General features: G+C 41.7%; 1 protein-coding gene and 1 long non-coding RNA gene across 2 annotated transcripts in view; one reads left to right on the top strand and one right to left on the bottom strand.

The window, feature by feature from the left end:
• LOC109281167 (uncharacterized) overlaps positions 1–10,247 on the bottom strand; it is a 106,902-nt gene extending 96,655 nt beyond the window's left edge. Inside the window, exon 1 of the long non-coding RNA XR_002087731.2 lies at positions 10,158–10,247. This is a non-coding gene — a long non-coding RNA (uncharacterized LOC109281167). The remainder of the gene's footprint in view (positions 1–10,157) is intronic.
• A 9,146-nt stretch (positions 10,248–19,393) lies between these two features.
• LOC132248512 (uncharacterized) lies at positions 19,394–20,107 on the top strand. The gene has a single exon (XM_059721572.1). It carries the CDS (start codon positions 19,394–19,396, stop codon positions 20,105–20,107), a length of 714 nt encoding a protein of 237 aa, XP_059577555.1.
• The last annotated feature ends 2,080 nt before the right edge of the window (positions 20,108–22,187 follow it).

The raw sequence follows: 22,187 nt of genomic DNA on the forward strand, positions 1-22,187 counted from the left end.
ACACAATATAAACCACAAAAGATATGTCCCAGTCCTGCAACTTTTTTTCCATAAGAGAAGTCCTTAGTCACAAGGGTAACGCTTCTAAAATACATAGATATTCCTCGGTTGCTGTGACTCCAGTTTCTGACAGTCACTTAGTCTTTTTCAGAATTATCTACCATGCCAGATCATTCAGTTTTCCCTCAGCCTTGCCACAACCACTGTAACAGAACTGATGACTTCACAAGTTCTTCTGAGCCCTCTCTGACTTGCCATCTCTTCCTTTTTTACATTGATATGATGGGTTTGCTCTATGATTCACTGTCCTTCACACTTAACTTTGATCCTCATTTGCTCTCCTCCTCTAATCTTCCATTTCCCTCAGTAACTCCATCAGATACCCTGATCATTAGGGCTGTGCAAAGCTTCAGTCCCTGATTCAATTCGATCCAAATCGAATCAGAAGACCCTTTAATCTCTCCAAATCGAATCGGAACCTTTTGAATTGATTCATAGAGATTCAGAAAGATTTGGAGATTTGAACATAGACACAGCTTTAAATGGTTTTTTTTATGTATCTCTAGGTAGCACGCAGCTCGTGAATGCTGCAAAGCTGGGGTGCATGGAGTATCCCACAGGAGCATGGGGGGCTCCCCAGCGTGCTCAGCAGCAGACCCAGAAGTGGACCAGAAGCACTTCCAGTCCACTTCTGGGTCTGCTGGGGAGTGCGCAGGGGGCCCCCCCAACAAACTCCCTGGCTCAGCAACTGGTGCCTCCTGGGTCTTGGGGTGGGACACCCAGGGTCCCCCCGTGGCTGATCGCCAAGCCAGGGGGATGGCAGGGGGACCCCCTGTGGACTCCCTGGTGGATCCGGATGTGGACCTGGGGTTCACCACTGAGCACGTGGAGGGCCCCTCACACTCCTGTGGGATGCTCCATGTGCCCCAGCATTGCAGTGTTCACAAACCACACTGGTACCTCGAGGCGTGTAGAAAAAACATTTAAAGCTGTGTCTGGGTCCAAATCTCTGATTCTCTGAATCAGCATCAAATCTTCAGATTCAGCCGAATTGAATCAGGGACAGTGATCCGAATCAAGAAATTGAATCACTGCCCCGATTCAGGCTGAATCCTAATCTGAATCAAATAGGGCCCACTTCGTACACCCCTACTAATCATGCTCATCCCCACTCTATCTTCTCCTTTATTCTCCTCCTTAACCTGCATTTTTCCTCTCATATTACAAACATATCTTAGTTTCTGCCATCTTAAAGAAAATAATTATTGGCCCCCTTGCCTCTCCAGTTACTTCCCCATTTCACTTCTCTGTTTCATCTCTGAATTCACTGAATATACCATTTAAAATCATTATTGGGAATTCCTCTTCTTCAGTTCCATTCTAGACCCTTTCCACTCCAGATTCTCTTGCACTCCGATAAAACCATGCTTGCCAAAGTCTCTTAAGACTTCTTCCTAGCCACAGCTAAGAACCAGTACTCCATCCCCTCACCTTTCTTCGCCCATCATTTATCTTTGATACTATCAAACATGATCTTCTTTGAAAACTTGTCTTCCCCTGGTTTCTATGACTCTGTCATTGCTAGGTTCTCTCCTTGCCCTACTATTGTTCCTCTAAATTGGCCTTCAGAAATCCTCCTTCTTTTCCAACTTCCTTAGGGTGGGGGAGACAGGAGGACAAGAGGGGGATCCACAAGTCTCTGTACCTCATTCATACTGAACATTCATAATGTCTCACAAATTCAACTCCTATACGTATGGTGACAATGAATAACTAATAAATCTATATCTTTATTATGAGCTAATTCCTTGCTCAATTAGTGTGAGCACTTTCATCCTACCCTTTCCTCAAGCAAAAAATTAGGGCATCTTCAACTTGGATGTCTAAGTCTTCACATCCAATCTATGTCTAAATCTAGTATATTCTTTCTTCATAATATCCTGTTCATTCTGATCCATCCAAGGTCTCATCACCATCTTATTACTGCCTCACAAATGTATTCTTGCCCCACTCATAGCCATCTAGACTACCGTATTCAGAGTATAATGGTACTATGTGGATTATAGTTGATGGAAAAAAGGTTCATAAATGGGAAAAATTGGCTCAACAAAAATGTTCAAGATATCATTCAAGAAAACAAATAATTGGATTCTAGAATCTGTGGACCCATAGATTTTGACTTAACCACTTTACATCACTGTGTCTGAAATTAGCATAGCACCTCTAGGAGAAATCACTGAATGGATAAAGCATGCCACAATGATGCTAATTATGAAAAATAAAAGCATGGATCATGAAATAGTTTTCAGCTACTGATCAATCACAACTCCTACCCATGAGGAGATTATTAACATCAATCATACTAGATCAGATCTATTATGACTCATAATAGGAACATAAAAGAAGGAAATAAAATAAAAGTAGTACCAAAGAGCAATTTCTAACTGACAAGCTGGTCATGAAGACTGCCAAATGAAGAAAAATACTCTCAGCGTAATATAGATAGACTACTAAAAGGTTTTTGATTCAGTCCCACTTTCATGGACATGGAAAACATTAGGAATGTATAGCACAATGAAAAACTCCATTAAATGTGTAGATTTGGTTCTGACCATGTAGAAGACCCACCTCACCATCCAATACTGCAGTTCAGCCACTGTTAATATATACTGAATAATGCTCCAAGGAACTTCTTGGCCATTCCTGCTTTTAATCATTTGCCTCCTGCCACTATTCACCACTTTGAAGAAAATGTCACCAATTCAACAAGCAAATATTAGTATCAGCATCTCCTTGGAGCAGAGTAGAGCCAGCTGCTGCAGAATATGAATGCCCTCTAGAGAAGTACAGGGGAGCAGGGGCACACACTAGGGCTGTGTGAAATGGCACCATCCCATTTCGACTTGTGTTTCAATGCTTCAACTGAATAGCGTCTCGCTTTGAATTTTGTTTTGATTTGAAACCACTGTTCCATTTCGTTTCGTTGAAACAGTTTTGCTGTTTTGATGTTTCGCCCATAGGCTATAATGGGGAAGCTCAAAACAACCTATAACTTTGTCAGTTCTGGTCTGATTTGGATGAAACTTGCAGGAATGGGAGCCCCTTTGGAGGACATGATGCCTGCCAAGTTTCAAGGAGATAGGTGCAGAGGTTTGGGGAAAACTGCACCTCAAGCTACAGATAAGCAAAACTCATGACATGGGTGACAGTGTGTGTGTTAAGATACAGCAGGATGAAAGCTGCAGGCCTGCTAGCCCCTGCTGAGACCATGAAGCCTGCCAGCTATCAAGGAGATAGGTGCAGGGCTTCTGGGTTCTGGGCTTTGCACCTCTGGCTGCTGACAGGCAAAACGCGTAACATGGGTGCTTGTGGGACTGTGTCTGTCTTGGGGCATGGTGGGGAAGGGCAGGGAAGGGAGGAGACTGCAGGCCTGCTAGGCCCTGCTGCGGCCACAAAGCCTGCCAGCTGTCAAGGAGATAGGTACAGGGGGGAGTCTGGGTTCTGGGGCCCTGCACCTCTAGCTGCTGACAGGCAAAACTCGGGACATGGGTGGGTGACACTGTGTGTGTTAAGGTGCACCACCACTCAACTGACACCAAGGCAGAAATCCGGGCAGTTCAAACAATGCTGTCTTTTATGCTGTTTTTCCATCCCTCCCCCAGAGCACTGGGATTGGAAGGGACCTCAGGGAAGGATGACAGTCACTGGCCAGCTACACAGTCAATAATGAGAGCACTCCTCCCCCTCCTTACTTTTGTTTCTGTTTCCCTGCAGGCAAGTCCAGCTTAAGCTTCAAAACTTGAAATATTTCGAAAATTTCAAAACATTTTGACTTGCCTCATTTCATTTCAAGGCTGTTTCAAAGCTCTCTGTTTCATTTTGATTTTGCTGTTTCAAGCTCGAAACAGTCAAAACAGCATCAAAATAAAACTGCCAGAGAAATTTCACACAGCCCTAGCACGCACCTCCACAGGACAGAATGGGACTGGCCACCAGAGGCACTTTAGAGGCATATAGGATTTAAGTCTTTGTGTCTTCCCCTTTCCGCGTATCTCAAAGAACACCCTGTACTAGCTTTACAATGACTGGGTAAATAAAGAACTATGAAAAAAGCCTGAAGCAAACCTAAGCAGAATGCAAAGACCATTTTAAGAGTTAAAGAAAAAAGCCTCTGCATGAAAAATGCATGACAATTCTTAAGAATGCTGATGAAAACCAGTCCACTTAAAGCCATCACTTGAAACCCTCATTACATCTACATAAGTCTTCACACAAACTGGCTGGGATACCAGTTTGAAAACTGATTAAACCAAAGACAAATACAGAAGATGCACCACATGTCGAGATTTCTTCTCATGTCTCTACGCCTGATTTGACCATTTTGTTACACATGCTTGTGCTAGTTTATTGTGCTTGGCAAGGTCTTTCCTTGTACATGTGCCTTTAAGCAGTGGGCATTGCAGCAGGTGTTGCATAGTCTGAGGCTCTGTGCCAATGAACCCATGGTATAGCCCCACTTCTTCATTAGTTCCGTGGAGTGTCCATCTCCGGTGTGTAGGCAGTTGAGGGATCACCACCTTTGCCATAGTTTGTAAGACTCTGGTGGTAAAGACTCAGCTGCTGGAAAGTCCATTTTTTCTGTCAGGTTTTTTCTTCAGCCTCTCATTCCATATCTGTAGTTGTGTCTCCTTGAGTGTGGCATCAAGAGGTTAGGTGCTGGTGAGGAAGCTCCTACATAATTGCAGACATTTGTGTGTTGTGGGATGGTCATATAACAGATGCTTACATCTTCAGTTTGTCTCAATCGTTCTATTCCTCTGGCTATTGCTTTTCTGATGTCAGACAAAGCAGTGCCAGCCAACAAGTCCATACTGTTTAAGCTGATAGGCTTCAACATCTTGACCACATCTACATGAGACACTGACTGTGCAGTAGCCTAATACATCACAAAAAGGTGTTCATCAGTGCTACTGCGCAGTAACTCAGGTTACTGCACAGTCATTTAGTACTTGTTTATATAGCATCTCACGTAGATGTGGTCCCTGTGATGCATTAGCAGCTATCATTCAGGATGGGACCTATGTGCTTAGCATGTACAGATCTCTCCCATACAGGGCAAACATACTCAGCAGAGGAGAAGCTGAGAGTCAAAGTAGTGGTTTGGATAGTTGAAGGGCTAGCTCCCCATTTCAAGTTGGGGAGCTTATATTAAATGTTGCGCTTACCTTTGCTTTTGTATTCATGGTATGTTCTTTGTATGAGAGGGTTCAGTCAAGGGTGAATCGAAGGTAAACTGGAATTGGATAGTGGGATACTGGGGTCCCAGACCATGTAATGTTGAGGTGGCAGTTAGCCTCATGGTTTTGCAGAGCAAAGACACATACTTGTGTTTTCATTGGGTTGGCAAGTAATTGGTTTTCAATGTAGTATGAGGGATGCCACAATTAGGGATTTTTCAACATGGTCAAAAACCAGTGTTTTGGGCTGTTATGCACAGGTCATCTGCATAGATTAAACATTTTGTTTCCAAATCAGTTGGTTGGTCATTTGTATAGATTAGCAGTGCAAGTACACTTCCTTGGTGGAGGCCATTAATCTGCCTCCTCCATCTGCTTCACTTCCCATCCAGTTCATCAAAAAAATGTCTGCTTTCAAGTAGGGTTCATATCAGCTCTGTAAGGTGTAGATCTGTTGTCATTTCCAAGGTCTTGTGGAGGAGTCATCAGTGGTTAACTGTATTGTAGGCAGCTGTTAGGTTGATGAACACAGCTCCAGTGATTTGGCATCTTTGAAAACCATCCTTAATATACTGAGTTAGGTTAAGCAGCTGGCTCATTATTGATTTTCCAGGATAAAAGCCACCCTATTTGGAGATTAGGTATTTATCTACGTATGGGGCAACCAGTTTAATATCAGTTGTTCCTACAATCTGTATGTGTGGCATAGCAGGGAGACAGGTCTGAAGCTCTTTCTCTGGCTTTAGAAGTGCCACTACCTAAGTATGTTGCCATATCTTTGGAATTTTTTGACTGACTATGCATGTGTTATATAGGCAAAGGAGCCATTCTCAAGTCTGGAGCCCAAATGTCTTGATTTGTTCTGTAAGTATGTCATCAAGGCTTGCTGCTTTCCTGGTCTTCAATGTGTTAACACCAGCATTCAACTCAAGTCATTAGGAAGGGGCTTGTAAAACCCAGGTCTTTCCAGTCTGAGGGGTTTTTTTGTTGGGCTTTGTTTGTTTGTTTGTTTGTTTGTTTGTTTGTTTGTTTGTTTTGGGGGGTTGGGACTTTTTCCATTGAGAAGCATTTGGTGAGCAGCTTGGTTAGCAGTGACATTATGATGTTGATCTACCTTTTGTGGGTTGTTACTTAGTTTATGTATTGTTGTCCATTCCTTTTTACTATTATAAGTAAAATAATAGCAAGGGGTCATAGCAGAAGTATTCATGTTGTGAGCCCTATCAGGTAATACCTAGTAATACCTGAGAATTCTGATAACACTCCAACCCAGGATTTTGACCCTACAGATTGTTCAATTATAACCAATTATAATGCCTCGTGACTGAAGTAGACATAAGCCCTCCTTAGGATCAGCCTTGACAGTGCTGTCCATAAACCTTGAAGGCTTTTCAACAACAAAAAAGAACTAATGTGAAGACTAATAATAAATATTATCAGCAGTTCAACTCTGTCTTCAGGTATGTACTGGGGAGAACATAAGTCACCAATGCCCTTACCTAGGATCTGTGCAAACAAAACATTTCCCTATCTGAGAGAGTCAGAAAGGGTAAGAGCACAAACCTGATCAAGTAATAGCAAATGATAAAATGAACCAAGCTCCATTAGAAATGTACCTTTTTACTGGATAGACCACTAGAAGCCAGGAAACTAGAGGTCTGACTGATTGTTACGACTCAGAATAATACTCATGATAAATCACCATTTGGAGATTGCTTGACCGTGGAATGAGCATCAGGCCGAGAAGAAAGAAAAGATGATCACCACAAAGGAAACACTAAGAACAAACTAGAAGGAACATAGACAAGACTGTGATATGAATTAATAAAATGAATTTAATTTCAACTGTAACCAGATACCTGAAATTGTCAGCATGTCTGATTTCTGTTATACTGTAAAATAATTACATTTAAAACATTTTCCATAATTAATTTTAAAGGTAGATAGAAAGGTATTATTGCTGCTCTCAGCCAGCAAATATTCATGATCTTACAGGTTATTTCTATAGGAGTAATTGATGATAGAGTCAAATGTCTTCTGTGTGATTCCATTTATTTACATGAAAACATGACATTCTACTTTCTTGAGCACAAGAGGAAACAAACAACCACAGACAGTTTCCATTCTCACAGCTTCAAGCCTCTGTCAGCCAAAATCCCTACTGAGCAGCCCATTCTATAGATTTCTCCTAGAGCCACATGCCAGTTCTTTCTTCTCAGTTTGTGAGTGAGCTCTGCCTCTGCTTCTCCACCTGAATTGTCTCTCCTGTGTGCCTGTACATTCAGAGCTCTCTTTATGCGAGGGTTGCGTTCCAAAAAAACTTTGCATAAAGTGAATTCAAATAAAGTGAATCCATTATTACATGTAATTAATAGGGCTGTGTGAAGCTTCAGTCCCTGATTCAACTTGGCAGAGATTCAGCCTGATCAGTGGCCAAATCTCCAAATCTGAATAGAATCAGGAGACCCTTTAATCTCTCTGAATCGAATCTGAACCCTCTGAATTGATTCGGAAAGATTCAGAGATTCAGACATAGACACAGCTTTAAATGTTTTTTCTACATACCTCTAGGTACCAGGTGGCTCATCAACGTTGCAATGGTGGGGCAGATGGAGCATCCCACAGGAGCTTGGGGGCTCCCCAGCACACTCAGTAGCATACCTGAAAGTGGAACAGAAGCACTTCCGGGTCCACTGGGGAGCGTGCTAGCAGGGCCCCCCCATACCCAGGCTCAGCAACTGGTGCCTCTTGGGTCTCAGGGGGCACCTGGGGCCCCCCGTGGCCGATTGCCAAGGTGAGGGGGGGCCCCCAGCACAATCCCCGGCAGACCTGAAAGTGGACTGGAAGTACTTCCAGTCCACTTCCAGGTTTGCCACCAAGCATGTGCGGGGCCCCACCATACTCCTGTGGGACACTCCACCTGCCCCACCATCGCAGCTTTCATGAGCCACACCTGGTACTTCGAGGTATGTAGAAAAAACATTTAAAGCTCTGTCTATGGCTAAATTGATGATTCTCTGAATCAGCATCGAATCTTCAGATTTGGATTTGGCCAAATTGAATCAGGGACAGTAATCTGAATCAATGAATCAAATCATTGTCCCCGATTCAGCCCAAATCCAAATCCAAATCCAAATCAAATACGGCCTGTTTCGCACACCCCTAGTAATCAATAGGAATACATACCAGTCTCCTTTTTCGCTTCATGGCTGGCTCAGGAGCGGGGTTAGGAGATGCACTAGAAGGTCACTTAGAATACATTTCACTAAATTCAGTAATAAAGACAAATAGATGCACCACAATACGAGTGCAAGTAGTGTAGCACTGCTTGGAACAATGGACAATGCAAGACTGAGGCAAGTGTGTGTTGGCATCAAATACTGCTTCACTCACCCTCCCACAGTGCTTCACTCACATCACTGCATAGCCGCATTGCATGCTTCTTTGCATAAGATCAAATTTTTCTTGCACAAAGCAGGTTTCTGGTATAAATAAGGTCATTGCATGAAAGCAAATTCACACAAAACAAATTTGCATAAAGAGAGACCTGAGTGTACAAGTGTCTGTATACAGCAGAGCCGTAACTGGACACCTGAGCGCCCTGGGCAGCAGTGGCACATGGGGCAGCATCAGTGGCTGAGTTGGTGATGATGGTGGCAGCAGCCAAGCTAACAGCACACGTGATGTTATTTTTGTGTGATCTCCCCAAAGTCAGTGCCCAGGGCTGGTGCTCTAGTCTCCCCCTTCCTTATGCTTTTGGCACACATATACATCCAAAATACTATTTAGAAATGGCCCTCTGCTACTTTTGTTATGGGTAGAGACACCTGCCTTGTGTTTTAAGTTTGGAAGTTTTGATCATTTCAACTTTTTACTTCCTTAAAGGACCTTGATGCTCTCCCAAAACTATCTCAACTAAAGGGTGGCATTAAACCCAGCAGCTGCAACAAGGTTCAAAGAAACCCACTACAACATTGCTTATATTAAGCTGAGATTTCCTGTAAAAATACTAGGTCAAAATACTCTACGTTCCGTGATAAGGTTTAAAGACCTTGTGGAAGAATACAACTTGTTGCATCAAAACCTTGTAAGCCTCCAGAGAAAAGGAAATGGTTTATTTGAAAACATAATAGATTTTTTGTTGACCATTGGAAATGCAGCATTTTGAATTAAGAACACAACTCTAAATTAGAGCCATATAACCAGCTTTGTTTTTGCTTTTGTATATTCCATATAGCAGTGCATATGGATAGGGTATTTTTTAAATTTCTGTGAGAACTTCTTACTGTACTATGTGCTTGAGAAGTTACTATAACCAGCCATAGTATCTGCATGTAACTTGGACTTGTATTTAGCAAACAGTGTTATTTGGGACCAAGTTATGATCTCTTCATAGTGTGGTGTAATAAGCAAAAGACACATTGGATACCTTATTAAAAACTACAAATAATATAGTATAAACACTGTTAAACTGTATATGAAAGGTTTTAGTTTTACCATTATGTCAGCTCACTATGCTGCAGAACACATTTATACATGCACTCAAAAATTCATGCAGACACAAATGACTTCAATGGAACCACTTGTGTAAGAACTCACCAGCATGATTAGGAGTTGTACAAATGAGACCTCAAATTATACATGCAAGTTAATATGTTCTCATCAAAATAAAAGTTAATTTTTATTCAATCTCATTAAAATAGCATCAAAGTAGATTTTTCAAGATTATAAACCTGAGATTTTCAATACTGATAGTCATAAATATGCTTTAAATAAAATAATTATTTGGTCAGAGCAATTGTCATTCCTCTTATACTATATAACTTTTATATAATGTTTTTCACTGATAGATCACAAAGCACTTTGCAAAGGAAATCAGTATCATTATCCCCAATTAATTAGCTGGTTTCATTTACTTACACTGTGTTGTCTTGATTTGCAAAATATATACAAAACTCTTTATGTTCCCCTTTTAGATCTAATGTGAAATGGCAGCTATATTCACTCTAGCATGAGAGGGTGCTTTCTGCCTTTCACATCCTCCAGCCCCTACGCATACAGACCCTTCTATTTTTTCTGACTGAGTGGTTTTGCAGAGCAGAGATCAAAAGGGAATTTATCAGTATCTGTCTCCCTTCAGACCATTGAAGCCAGACTTCTGACAACTGCGTAGCTGAAAAAGGCACCAAGAACAGGGGGGGAAAAGAGAGAGAAAGAAAAGCCCCATGACTACATTGTAATTGTCAGATTATGGAGGAGGAAATTGCTGTGTGAGCACCCACAGCTGCTTTGAAGGTGGGGTGGCAGAGCCTGGGGACTGTGGCCTCTGTTGATTGTTGGTTTGTCCAGCCCAAAAGGCTTCAAGGGTCACAGGCTCCTGAAGACCCTTGAGCTTATAGCTCTGATGTTGAAACAGCATCCTCTTATGTTATAGAAACTTGTGGTTAAAGGTGAACTGAAATGCTTTAAACATACAACAAGAAGATCCCAGATCACTAACAGAACACATATGTAGATTAGAAGTTACAAATGCAGCACTGCTTTAAATGCAGCTTAAAATCAGTCATGTAAAATTAGTTTGTCCGTAATGAAGCTACACAGGCTGAAACAAGAGAGTTCGGAGTGTTGTTAGTGACTGGGTCCTTCTGTAAAAATGATATTGTAATGGTTAGGCAATAAGGACCACAATCAATCACTAGCACCCAGACCCATTAAATATTGCTCTGAGCTGTAAAATTTGGTTCCTGATCTAAACTTTTTAATTTGAAATTGTGAGCAGTTCCTTCCCTGACTACTCAGCCAAACTCTTAGGTAGTGATATTAGGCAGCACAGACCCGGTTTAGCTAGACCAAAGCCAGAGAGCCAGTTATAAGGGCCTTGTCTGTATCAAATGTGTTTTGTATTTCCTCAACAGCCTACAGTATATGCTATAATGCAGTCTTTCGCTTCTGAAGGCAGTTGTTGCTTATTCAAGCTTATGCCTTTCTGAATGAGTTATTCTTTGCCCTGCTCTTTGCCTGAAAACACTGAAAAAGATAACACTCCTGCATGATCATGGTAGTGATAGGATTATTTGTTGCACAGGAAACACAAATCCCTGAGCTCAGAACTTGAAAAATAGAAACTAGTGTTGAATGTATCCTCCATGTTGTGAATTCAATCAGGTTCAGGTACAGAATTAAATGGGAATATGCTTATCTAAACTTCAACCCAAGCAAACTATCCAGAACAATTAGATCTGTAATACTGGGACTTGGGCCAGTTCCCTTTAAAAGCAATGAACAGGCTCCCACTGATTGTTGCAGGAAGGACTAAGGCTAGGGGCTGGGATTCTCAAGAAAGCCTGCTTTCTTGCGAGATTTATGGTTGTTTTTGCATTTGGTTGAGAACATGCTAGACAGAACACTCTTCTTTGGGCAGTTGTGCATTTAGCCTCAGCTACAATCAAAGGGGACAGAAGCAAAAGTAACTGCAAAATATATAACACCACTAGAAATAATGGATGTTTAATTGAAGAAAAGATTTGGTTTAGTTTGCCTTCTTGGCAAAGGTTTAGACCAGTTTCAATTTTACATGAATTGGTAAACCATCCACTAGTTAGAAGCTCACCACTTCTTTATGAATAGGTAATTATTTAAACCTTTTTGTATAAATATTTATTTTATTTATGAGATGAGATTGCAAAGGACTTTTTAAAAATCATTTACACCTACCTTTAAGTAAAATAACTGCAGTACACACCGCACATTCTCCATCCATGGTAAAGGAACGCTTTAGAGGTTCCATATGGGAATTGGCACCAAACAAAAGGAAGCTGGCCAAAGAGGTTAATTAACAGGGACACGTCCCCTTCAACATTTCACACCATGTTATTACTATCCAGATATTCAACAGGATGTGGTTACATTTCTTCTCCATGGCATTTCAGAAATGCGTTTGAGACTGCCCTGTGGAGCCTTTTTCAGATTTAAAATCTGTCATTCCTAATACTTCCATGTGAAGTGTAAATGAGAAAAGGATATTTGGTTATAGGGAGGTTTTCAACATAACACTCATTTACTTAAAGTAAGCGAGGAAGGGGATGTTGTTCCCTCTATTGCTAATGACTAGATTTTGTTTAAAAAATAAAAATAAAAAAAGGGTTCCCCCCAGGTTATTTTAAAAGCAAACAAAAATAACCAAAATTAATTTTTATTTCTAATAGACAATTTTATTCTAGTTTGATTTTAATCACACTTTTTGAAAAACCAAAAAAACTTCCTTGAAATTAAATAATGTCCTTTGTGTTCTTAGAATTTTCCCAGAAAAATAAAATTTCCATCAAATTGTTTTCCTGAAAGAAATAAACTTGTGTTTGATTAAGATTTTTGGCAGGAAAAACATTGTGGTAAAACATTTTCAACCATGTCCACTAATGCTATCTTGGGTTTTCCAGACTATGGGCTAAATTCTTGTTGTCTTCAGTTTCCTTTCCAAATTGGCATCATTGTTAGAATACAGGGGAAGAAAGAGCACAAGGAAGCTTTGTGTCCCATATGCAATAGCTGGGCATAGACCCAATTCCTGTTAGTGGTTTCTAGGACCCAAGTAACCCCAAAGGCAACAGGGAGGGGCAGTGAGGGAGGTGGGGTTGTGGTGTCCCACTATGGTGGTGCAATGATACACCATTCCTATTGCAGACATTAAGCCTTACAGCAATGATTGCTGTGTTAATGGTGTGACCACAATGGCCCCATGAACAATCCCTCTGTGTAAATTACTTCTTCCAGGAGCATGAGTCACCCTCACAGAACAGGGTAAATGAGGCCAGACCAGCGTACTTACATACTAAAATATACATTCCTGGCTGTTAGTTTCTACCATGAAAAGCTGCTTCTTGAGCTTCTGCAGAGAGCCTGTGATGTGGTCCTTCTGAAGGGAACTCGGCTTAAAGTGTTTCCTTATGCAAACAGGCACAAACGCCAGCCAAAATTTGGCCTAAAGTTTTCTTTTAAAATCTAATTTTTCTTTCAGTACCTCCCCTTTCAGTAAAATGCCAATTGAAAACAGAGTAGTTAACAGCATTTGTTTTAATAGCCACTTTCAGGTTTGCTTCATAAGCTGGTTCACAGGCGTTCACAATGTTTCCTAGATTCACCAAAGTGGACGGAAATTTCAAACACAAAAAGTTTTTCATTATAACGAGAACAAATCATGACAACATTTCCAATCATATTGTCATTTCAAAATCTCTCTTCATAAAATGGAGCTTGGGGCCAAATAGAAGAGTCCTCATAAGAGTGAAAATACTGTCTTAGAAGAAATGTTCTTCTACATTTGAAGTAAGATATTATTCCTGAAAATGACAGAAAACTCTGAATTTCACTGAGTTTAGTGGGCAGTTATGATCATTTCCTGACATCTGTGCTTATTCCTCATTCAGCCAAAAGTTTCCCTGAAGAACTTCATACTGTAAGTTCTTAAGACAAGATTTAGGCTTAACATTTCACAGAAAAAGGCTCCTCAAGCCAGTCTAAGGGACGGCACATAGATGCACTACACCGGGAACAATCCAGAGATGAAATAGTGACTTGATTTATATTTCTTTGGGCATGTCTACATCTGCATTTATGCACGCCTAAACTTAATGCACATTTGCCTAATGCACATTAAGGCAATTTAAGCACGTGTCTACACATACAGTTAGTCCCAAGTCAATCAACATACACAGTATTAATGTGTCTTAGTACATCTATATGTGCATTAAGGTACGAATAGCTTAAAATCACCATTTTTAACATGCATTAAGGGCGCACACATGTAGACTTGCACCCTTAATGTGCCTTAAAAATGGCTAGTGCACCTTAAATAGGTACATGTAGATGCGCCCTTTTACTGGTTACTCTCTTGTTCTAGTATGTAAAAAATCTATGACTGTCCCATACTAGTAGAAAACTGCTTATTCTGGTTATTAGTTTACTGAGGTACAATGTAGATAGTTTGTGAGAGGACAAAGCATAAATGACAAGAACCATGTGAACTACAGGTATGTAATATGCCTTTTGCTTCACTGTATCTCTACATGAATGAACAAGCAAAAAATTCCAGTCAGCTTGAGGGATAGGAACTGAAAATCTTTATTGAAAGATTCAATATGGCAGACTTAGTGTCATTATTAACATCATAGCAAAATTACATGGTACTGTGTCAGCACTTTACTTAGGAACCCTTCACAAAATTATAGGAATAAAAATAGGAGTAGTTCCTTCTCCAGAGAGCTAAAGCTCTGGGACTTCATTAGCAGAAGACAAAAATGAAGATAGATCCAATAAAGTATATATGTGACTGCATAAATAGCCCTATACTCTGTGTACCCATCCCTGGAGCACAGAGTACATAGGTTCAGATTTAGAACAGTTTATGTGGTGAAAAGCAGAATTCAATCCCAAACTTTCCTAGGTTTGCCTATTTCTTATGATACTTGCTACTACAAGTTACAATGCAACTTCAAGCTACATATAAACCATTTTGATGTATGTTCTGTTCGCTACTGATCAAAACTACACTGCTGATAGAAAACCGTATAACTTATACTGATTCTGCCTCAGGCTTTTTAAATGTCTGTACCTAGCACCATTGAAGAGAATAATCCTGAAATGGTGAAGAGATGGCAAGGATGACCTAATAAATCTTTTCCATTACTAAACTCAGTAGCTAAGTACAGACATTCAAAAAGCTTGAGCCTGAATTGATTGAATCTTTTCAAGTTAGTCTAACCTGCATAGATTGAACCAACAGTTACAACAGAAAAGACTTCTACGCCAGGCATGGACATTACACTTTTACCGGTACAAGTGACTGGAAACCAGTCTATACCTGTAACAGAACAGAAGTTTGGCACACGTAGACTGCTTTAAAAATGGAGGAATCCCACTCCCTACCATTGGAGTGGTCAGCCCTTCCAGTATAAACTCCTGGCCTGGAAGAGGGAGTGTCTGGGCAACAAGCTTTGACTTTGTACTTAGGCTGCTGTACCCTTGGTTTATGCTGCTACTGGTACTCTGTCAGATTTTCTGGATACTCAACCTGCCTTGCCCACAGGCCCTGAGTGTGGCCGGACCCCTCTGGCTCCCTGACCCAATTGGTTTGATCCCCTGGATACCAGACCTGGCTAGCCTCCTGACCTCATGCTCTGACGGACTCTCTGGATGTCTGACTCAGTTCCCAAAATGGATCTCTTGGGTCTCTGTACTCAGATTCTGTATATTCCCTTGGATCTTGGTGCTTCTTCTGATCCTGGGTGACCCCCAGACCTCCCCCTGCCCCATGGCCCATTCAGGTGATCCGCAGAAAGTTTGCGGAACAATCGAGAATATCTGTACTTGTAAGGTAAGACTACTGATATTAAAATATGAGTGGTGTGCTTTGATTTGTAGAACAAAAAAAAGGTTAAGTGGTCCACTGAGATCTTCAGCAATTTTCAAATGGTCTGCAAAAAAAAGTTTGAGAACCACTGGCTTAGTTTCACTTTTTGTGGAATAACAAGGGCCAGATTTTCAAGAGTCTAATATATGCTGCAAAATCTTATCATAAGCATCACAATAAGAACTTGTGTGTGCATGGGTAGATGTAGGATTTTATAGGGGTGGCACTATGGATGATGTGGTGCTTTATCGCTTATAAAGCAATGCTTTATCAAATTAAAAAGAAACAAAAAGTTTTACTAATAAGCTAGTGCCTTATGGCTATATAACTCATAACAAAAGCAAATATAAATGGGATCTACATTAAATTGCAATATCATATATTATGTTAAAAAACACAACAAAGCAGGCAAAAATAATCAAAAGGTGTTGTTTCATTAGTCCTGCAGTTGGCAGAATTAAATAGACATCTCTTTTTCAGATTAATACAACACAATCTAGCCTTCTTGAGCATCTCAACAGTGCACACAATGTTTCACTGGGTGTGTCTACACGTGTATTTACATGTGCCTAAACTTAATGCATCTTTGGTTAAGGTGATTTAGGTGTGCATCTACAAGTGGACACGCTAATGCACATTATGGTGCATAAAATTTAGATGCAAATAGCGATGTCACAGTGCATGTGCATATGCACATTTAAGTGGTGGCTATCCATTGATGCACACCACGTTAATGTGCATTAGCACATCTACACATTCGCTAATGTGACTTAGCTATTTGCACATAAATTTGATGCCTGCTTTATGCAGGTATCAAATTTAGGTTCAAATAGCCTAAAATTGCCATTTTAAAGGTACAGTAAGGGTACACACATGTAGACACACACCCTTAATGCACCTGAAATTGGGCTAATGCTCATTAAATGCACATATGTAGACTTGCCCACTGACAGTTATTTCCACACCTCGGTTAATGTTTTTAGCTAGAGTTAAAAGCAGTCTGGAGGGTTGTGAAATAGAGCTGCACTACCAGGAGCAGCAAAATAGGCAGGTGAATTGCGAAAGAAAGGATAGCTTGATTAATGAAACATGAAGACTATTAAAAAAGAAGAGAGGATCATTAACACCTGTGGAAGAGTTGAGAAGGAATCAGGTACATTATAATGAGCCATGAAGTCAATTTACTCCACCATTGCTGCCTGAATAGGAAGTCTGCTGCCACTTCTAGGCAGTTGGTTTTAAACTTTGGGTGGACCAGGAATCAAATGGGAATGCAACCATGCCACTGTACCTCCCCCTCCCAACCAATGGATCCACCTCTAGCTGTGTGCCAGACACTTTTAAAAATCTTATTTAAATGCCTAAGTAGTACTAAACTTTGTTGGAAATCTGGCTACATCATATTTCAGAAATACAGGGGACAGGAAAACTTAAGAGACTAGCATTAGTGGCTCTTACAGTTTAAAATTCTGCCCACTTAGTCAGGATAAAGTACAGATAGTTTGTCCTCACAAACACGGCTCTGTATTATTTAACATAAAGAGACTGCTTGCAGACATTAAAAAAAAAAAAAGCAGTCCTTTTCTTTAAACTCGGTGTGCCCCCACGCTGATCCCATCACACGTCTAGAAGACTCAGCATCTTAGTTGGACCCAGCTCTACAGTATCTGTATAGATCAAGCACTTTAGTAGGGCTGTTTGGCACTTTTATGTAATAGCTGATTGAATCAGCTTGAGTTAAAAGTGCCCGAAAGCCACAATGAAGCAGCCAATCTACACAGATGCTGCAGAGCCAGGTCAAAGTAACACACTTCTGATATTTTTTTTTTAATGTATGTAAGCAGCCAGAAATATCTGCTAACTCTGGATACTATTAAGGATTTTTTTTTTCTTTTTGGGTAGAATACTACTAGTGTAAGGTTTGACCTAGAAACTACTATGCAAAGCCTAAGCAAAAGTGAATGTTATGTGACGAATGCCCATCTGCAATGATAAGGAGCAGACAGTCTTAGGTAGAGGAAGCTTGAAAACAAAAACAGAATCAGAGTTACTGGAACAAAGAGCTCATTAAAATACTAAAAATCACACCCCTAGGCGGGGAAGATATATGCTAATGAAACATATGTATGTTAATGAGCTACATAGCTAAAACACAGGTATAGAGACATGCTCAGTAAAGAACTCCTTGCGTCACTTCTTTATAACCAATTAGCAAACAAGGATGCTTATGAAGATTCAAACTCTTGTATATAAGGGGCTCAGTATTGCATATCTGCTGTGCTTGTTTTGTGAAATTATTCCGCTTACACCTTTTATTGCTAGCAATAAATCTTTTTTATATTTTCACCCCTGGTATCTTTATTGGCCTTTGCATACCGGGCACGAACCCAGACTTGAGCTGGGGCCTAACAGTTTTTGGCACCCCAGATGGGACTGCCGTAGATAAGCTTTGCCCGGACTAACTGACGACCAGCTGATCTGCTTTTCCTTATCAAATGTCGGGCGCGCCCCGGGATTTCTTTTCCCGGTGAGACTTTTGCTTCAGGAGGAGCTGGATCGCTGAGGCGGCAGTAGCCTAACGGTGCAATGCCATAGAGTGAAAGTATCAGTAACAGGCACCTGGGTGAGAGGGTAGAAAGGGCATAAGGCCTACCGTCAGTACGTCTGCCTGGGATTATCTCTGTAAGTATTCTGTCTGGCCCGAGTCCAAGACCAGTGATTTTTTCCCTTGTGAGGACAAGGACTAAGAACAGATCCCTGGATCCCAGGTAAATCGGACGGTCAGAACCGGGAAGGCAGCCCTGAGATGAGTACTATTAACAGTAAGGTTAGGAAATGTACCCCCCTCTCTTGTGTATTGGGACATTGGGCAGAGTTTGGTGAGGATCCTATGACTAAGAAGAAAGCTAAATTCTTCTGTGAAACTGCGTGGCCACGCTATCAGCTAGATGATAAAGAATATTGGCCTCAGGAGGGAAGTGTTAATTATAATACCATCTTACTATTGATTTTGTTCTGCCGGCAGAATGATAAATGGGAGGAATTGATGTATGCGCAAGTGTTTATGTCTCTTTGTAGAGATAAAAAAGTTTTGGAGGAATGTGGATTGGGGGAGGGAGTTGGGATCTGTGAGATGGCTGTGGCTCGACCAACTGCAAATCCTGTCCTGGACTGTCCGGAGCCGGAGGCTCCCCCCCCCCTGCTGCCTTTACCTTATTCTCTTCCTCTTCCTCCTCCTCCTCCTGATTCATCTGATTCCTCGTTGGCATCTGCTCTTCCTGCTTTTTCCCCCCCTGAGGCAGAAGTTGTAAATACTCCCCGACCCAGGGATCTGGAACAGCGCCAACCATGGCCGTCAGGTGCTTGGCAATCTCCAGACTCCCTGACTTCTCCTGATATAAGCCCGGGAGGAGGGTGGAGAGTACAGTTAGAAGCAGACTCCGGGGTTAAGGGAAAACATCACAGGGAATCTGATCCTGGCCGTGGGAAGGGAAATGGGGTATTTCCCCTAAGAGAACAAGTGGTACCCGGGCCTCTCGAAGATGACGGTGAGCCAACCTACCATCGAACCTTTGTGCACGTTCCTTTCAATACCTCAGATTTGTATAATTGGAAGAACAATAACCCCAGCTTGAGAGAGAATCCTGAAAAGGTACAAAACCAGTTTAAAATTATTTTCAAAACCCATAACCCAACTTGGGCAGATGTTCAGTCTCTTTTAGATATCCTGTTGACACCAGAGGAAAGGAGAATGGTAGTGAACAAAGCTCGTGAGTACGTGGAAAAGGAAATTACTGCAGGGAACCTGCAAGGAAATAGAGACGATCATGTCCCCATCCAGGAGCCAGATTGGAAACCAGACCAAGATATGACCTCCATCCGTGCCTATCGAGAATATATCCTCCGAGGATTGAGAGATGCTGTGAAAAAACCTCAAAATCTCAGTAAGGTGTATGAGATTCGACAGGAGACTAATGAGACCCCAAGTGCTTTTTTGGAAAGAATTTACAATACTTTCAGGCAATACACTTGTGAGGATCCAGAGGATGCATCGAACGCTCGCATGGTAAATATGATCTTTATAGGTCAGAGTGCACCAGACATTAGAAAGAAATTGCAGAAGGCAGACGGAGCAACAGGTATGCCTATTTCCCAACTAGTAGACATTGCTTACCAAGTATTTACTAACCGAGAAAGTGTTCAGGAAAAGAAACAGGATAAGAAAGAGGAGAGAAAGATGAAAATGCAGGCAGCCCTAGTGGCAGCTGCAATCACGAGAAAACCTAGAGATGAGGGATCCTGGAGACAGCCGCAGAGACGGGGTCCATTAGAGAAAGATCAATGTGCCTTTTGCAAACGAAAAGGACATTGGAAGCGGGAATGGCCTTATCGAAAAGTTGGGGAAGGTGAAAAGAAAAAAGAGGAGAGCAGTGGATTGTTCGCTTTTGGAAGGGATTCAGATTGAAGGGGACCGGAGGCCCGGGAGGGAAAGATAACCCAGATCCCAGTGTCCCCTGACAAGCCTCTGGTTAAAATGCAACTAGGGGACAGAGATGAATTGGTAGATTTTCTCGTCGATACAGGTGCTGCCCATTCTGTCTTAACTCAAAAACTGAAACCTTTAAGTAAAAAGACTGTACCGGTGGTAGGGGTTACAGGGAAGGCAGTAACACGACCCTTCCTACAGCCAATGACCTGTAATCTTGGGCAGGCCAAAGTTACCCATCAATTCTTGTACATGCCAGACTGCCCTGTTCCCCTTTTAGGGAGAGACCTCCTCTGTAAACTGCAAGCTACGTTGTCATTCCAGGATGGGCAAATGTTTTTAACAGTGCCTCCTGAAAAGGGGTGGCATTTGCAGGCTTGCCTTCTCGGCCTTCTCCGAGAGGAAAGTACACCGGATATTCCTCAAACCCTGCTCGATGCTGTTGTTCCATGGGTATGGGCAGGTCACCGACCCGGGAAGGCTAAAAATGCTGACCCTGTGAAGATTCAACTTTTGCCAGGGGCCCAGCCTCCATGTGTGAAACAATATCCAATGCGGATGGAAGCCAGGAAAGGACTGAAGCCGTTAGTTGAACGGTTCCTGGAGTATGGCCTTCTCCGTGAATGTACATCAGCTTTTAACACACCCATCTTGCCTGTGAAGAAGCCTAAGAGTAATGAATATCGTTTCATCCAAGACTTGAGAGCTGTAAATAAAGTGGTTGTGTGTATATACCCGGCTGTGCCTAATCCATACACCTTGCTATCTGCTTTGAACCCAGATCATAACTGGTTTACGGTTATTGATTTAAAAGATGCTTTCTTCTGTATACCGGTAGAGAGGGGATCTCAGGAAATATTTGCATTTGAATGGGAAGACCCAGATACTAGCATTAAGACTCAGTTGTGCTGGACTGTTTTACCCCAAGGATTTAAAAACAGCCCAACCCTATTCGGCAATGCATTAAGCAAGGATTTACACAGGCTAAAATTGCCACTGTCCTGTGCTCTTTTGCAATATGTGGATGACCTGCTTTTAACAGCCACCACTGAAGCAAGCTGCCTGGAAGGAACAATTTGCCTCCTTAATTTTCTGGGTCAACAAGGATATCGGGTTTCCAGAAATAAAATGCAACCTATATCCCAGAAAGTAACATACTTAGGATTTGAATTACAGCCTGGTCAGAGAGCCCTGTTGCCTGAAAGAAAAGAAGCTATATGCCGGCTGGCACCCCCAATAACAAAGAAACAACTACGAGGATTTTTAGGTACAGTAGGTTTTTGCAGGATTTGGATTCCAAATTTTGGGGTTATTGCAAAACCTCTATATGAGGCAACACACAGAGATGAAAAGGTACTCTAATGGACTGAAGAGTGTGAGCAAGCATTCTGCCAGTTAAAGCAGGCTCTTATTGAAGCACCCGCCTTAGGACTACCGGACATGAGTAAGCCTTTTTCCCTTTTTGTGCATGACCGAGGTGGGGTAGCCGTGGGAGTCTTAACACAGAAATTGGGTAGCTGGCAGCGACCAGTGGCATATTTTTCAAAAAAATTAGACTTTGTGTCATGTGGATGGCCTGCTTGTCTCCGGGCTGTTGCTGCTACCTGTCTGCTAATACAAGAAGCTGAAAAATTAACCCTAGGCCATGAAATGATTGTATATGTTCCTCACGCAGTACTTACAGTCTCGGAACAGAAAGGAGGGAACTGGTTAACTCCGGGACGAATGGCTCGATATCAGGCCATCCTCCTAGATAAGCCTGAAATAAAATTGGCCATTTCTCGCAATGTAAATCCAGCAACACTGTTGCCATCTATGGGTGACACACCAGATCTTGTGCATGATTGTTTGCAAACATTGGAAGCTGTTTATTCTTCAAGACCAAATTTGAGAGACAGACCTCTTGAAAAAGCTGACCTGGAGTTCTACACTGATGGCAGCTCGACTATAGAGAATGGAATTCGAAAATCCGGATACGCTATCGTGACTACACAGAATGTGATAGAAGCAGGACCTTTAAACCCATCTGTTTCAGCTCAAAAGGCTGAACTCATTGCTA

The sequence above is a fragment of the Alligator mississippiensis genome, chromosome 2 (assembly GCF_030867095.1).
Source record: "Alligator mississippiensis isolate rAllMis1 chromosome 2, rAllMis1, whole genome shotgun sequence".
NCBI lineage: Eukaryota > Metazoa > Chordata > Crocodylia > Alligatoridae > Alligator > Alligator mississippiensis.

Bases quoted from the DNA above. Each gene is read 5' to 3' on its own strand.
- LOC132248512 (XM_059721572.1), top strand. From the start codon at position 19,394: ATGGTAGTGAACAAAGCTCGTGAGTACGTGGAAAAGGAAATTACTGCA.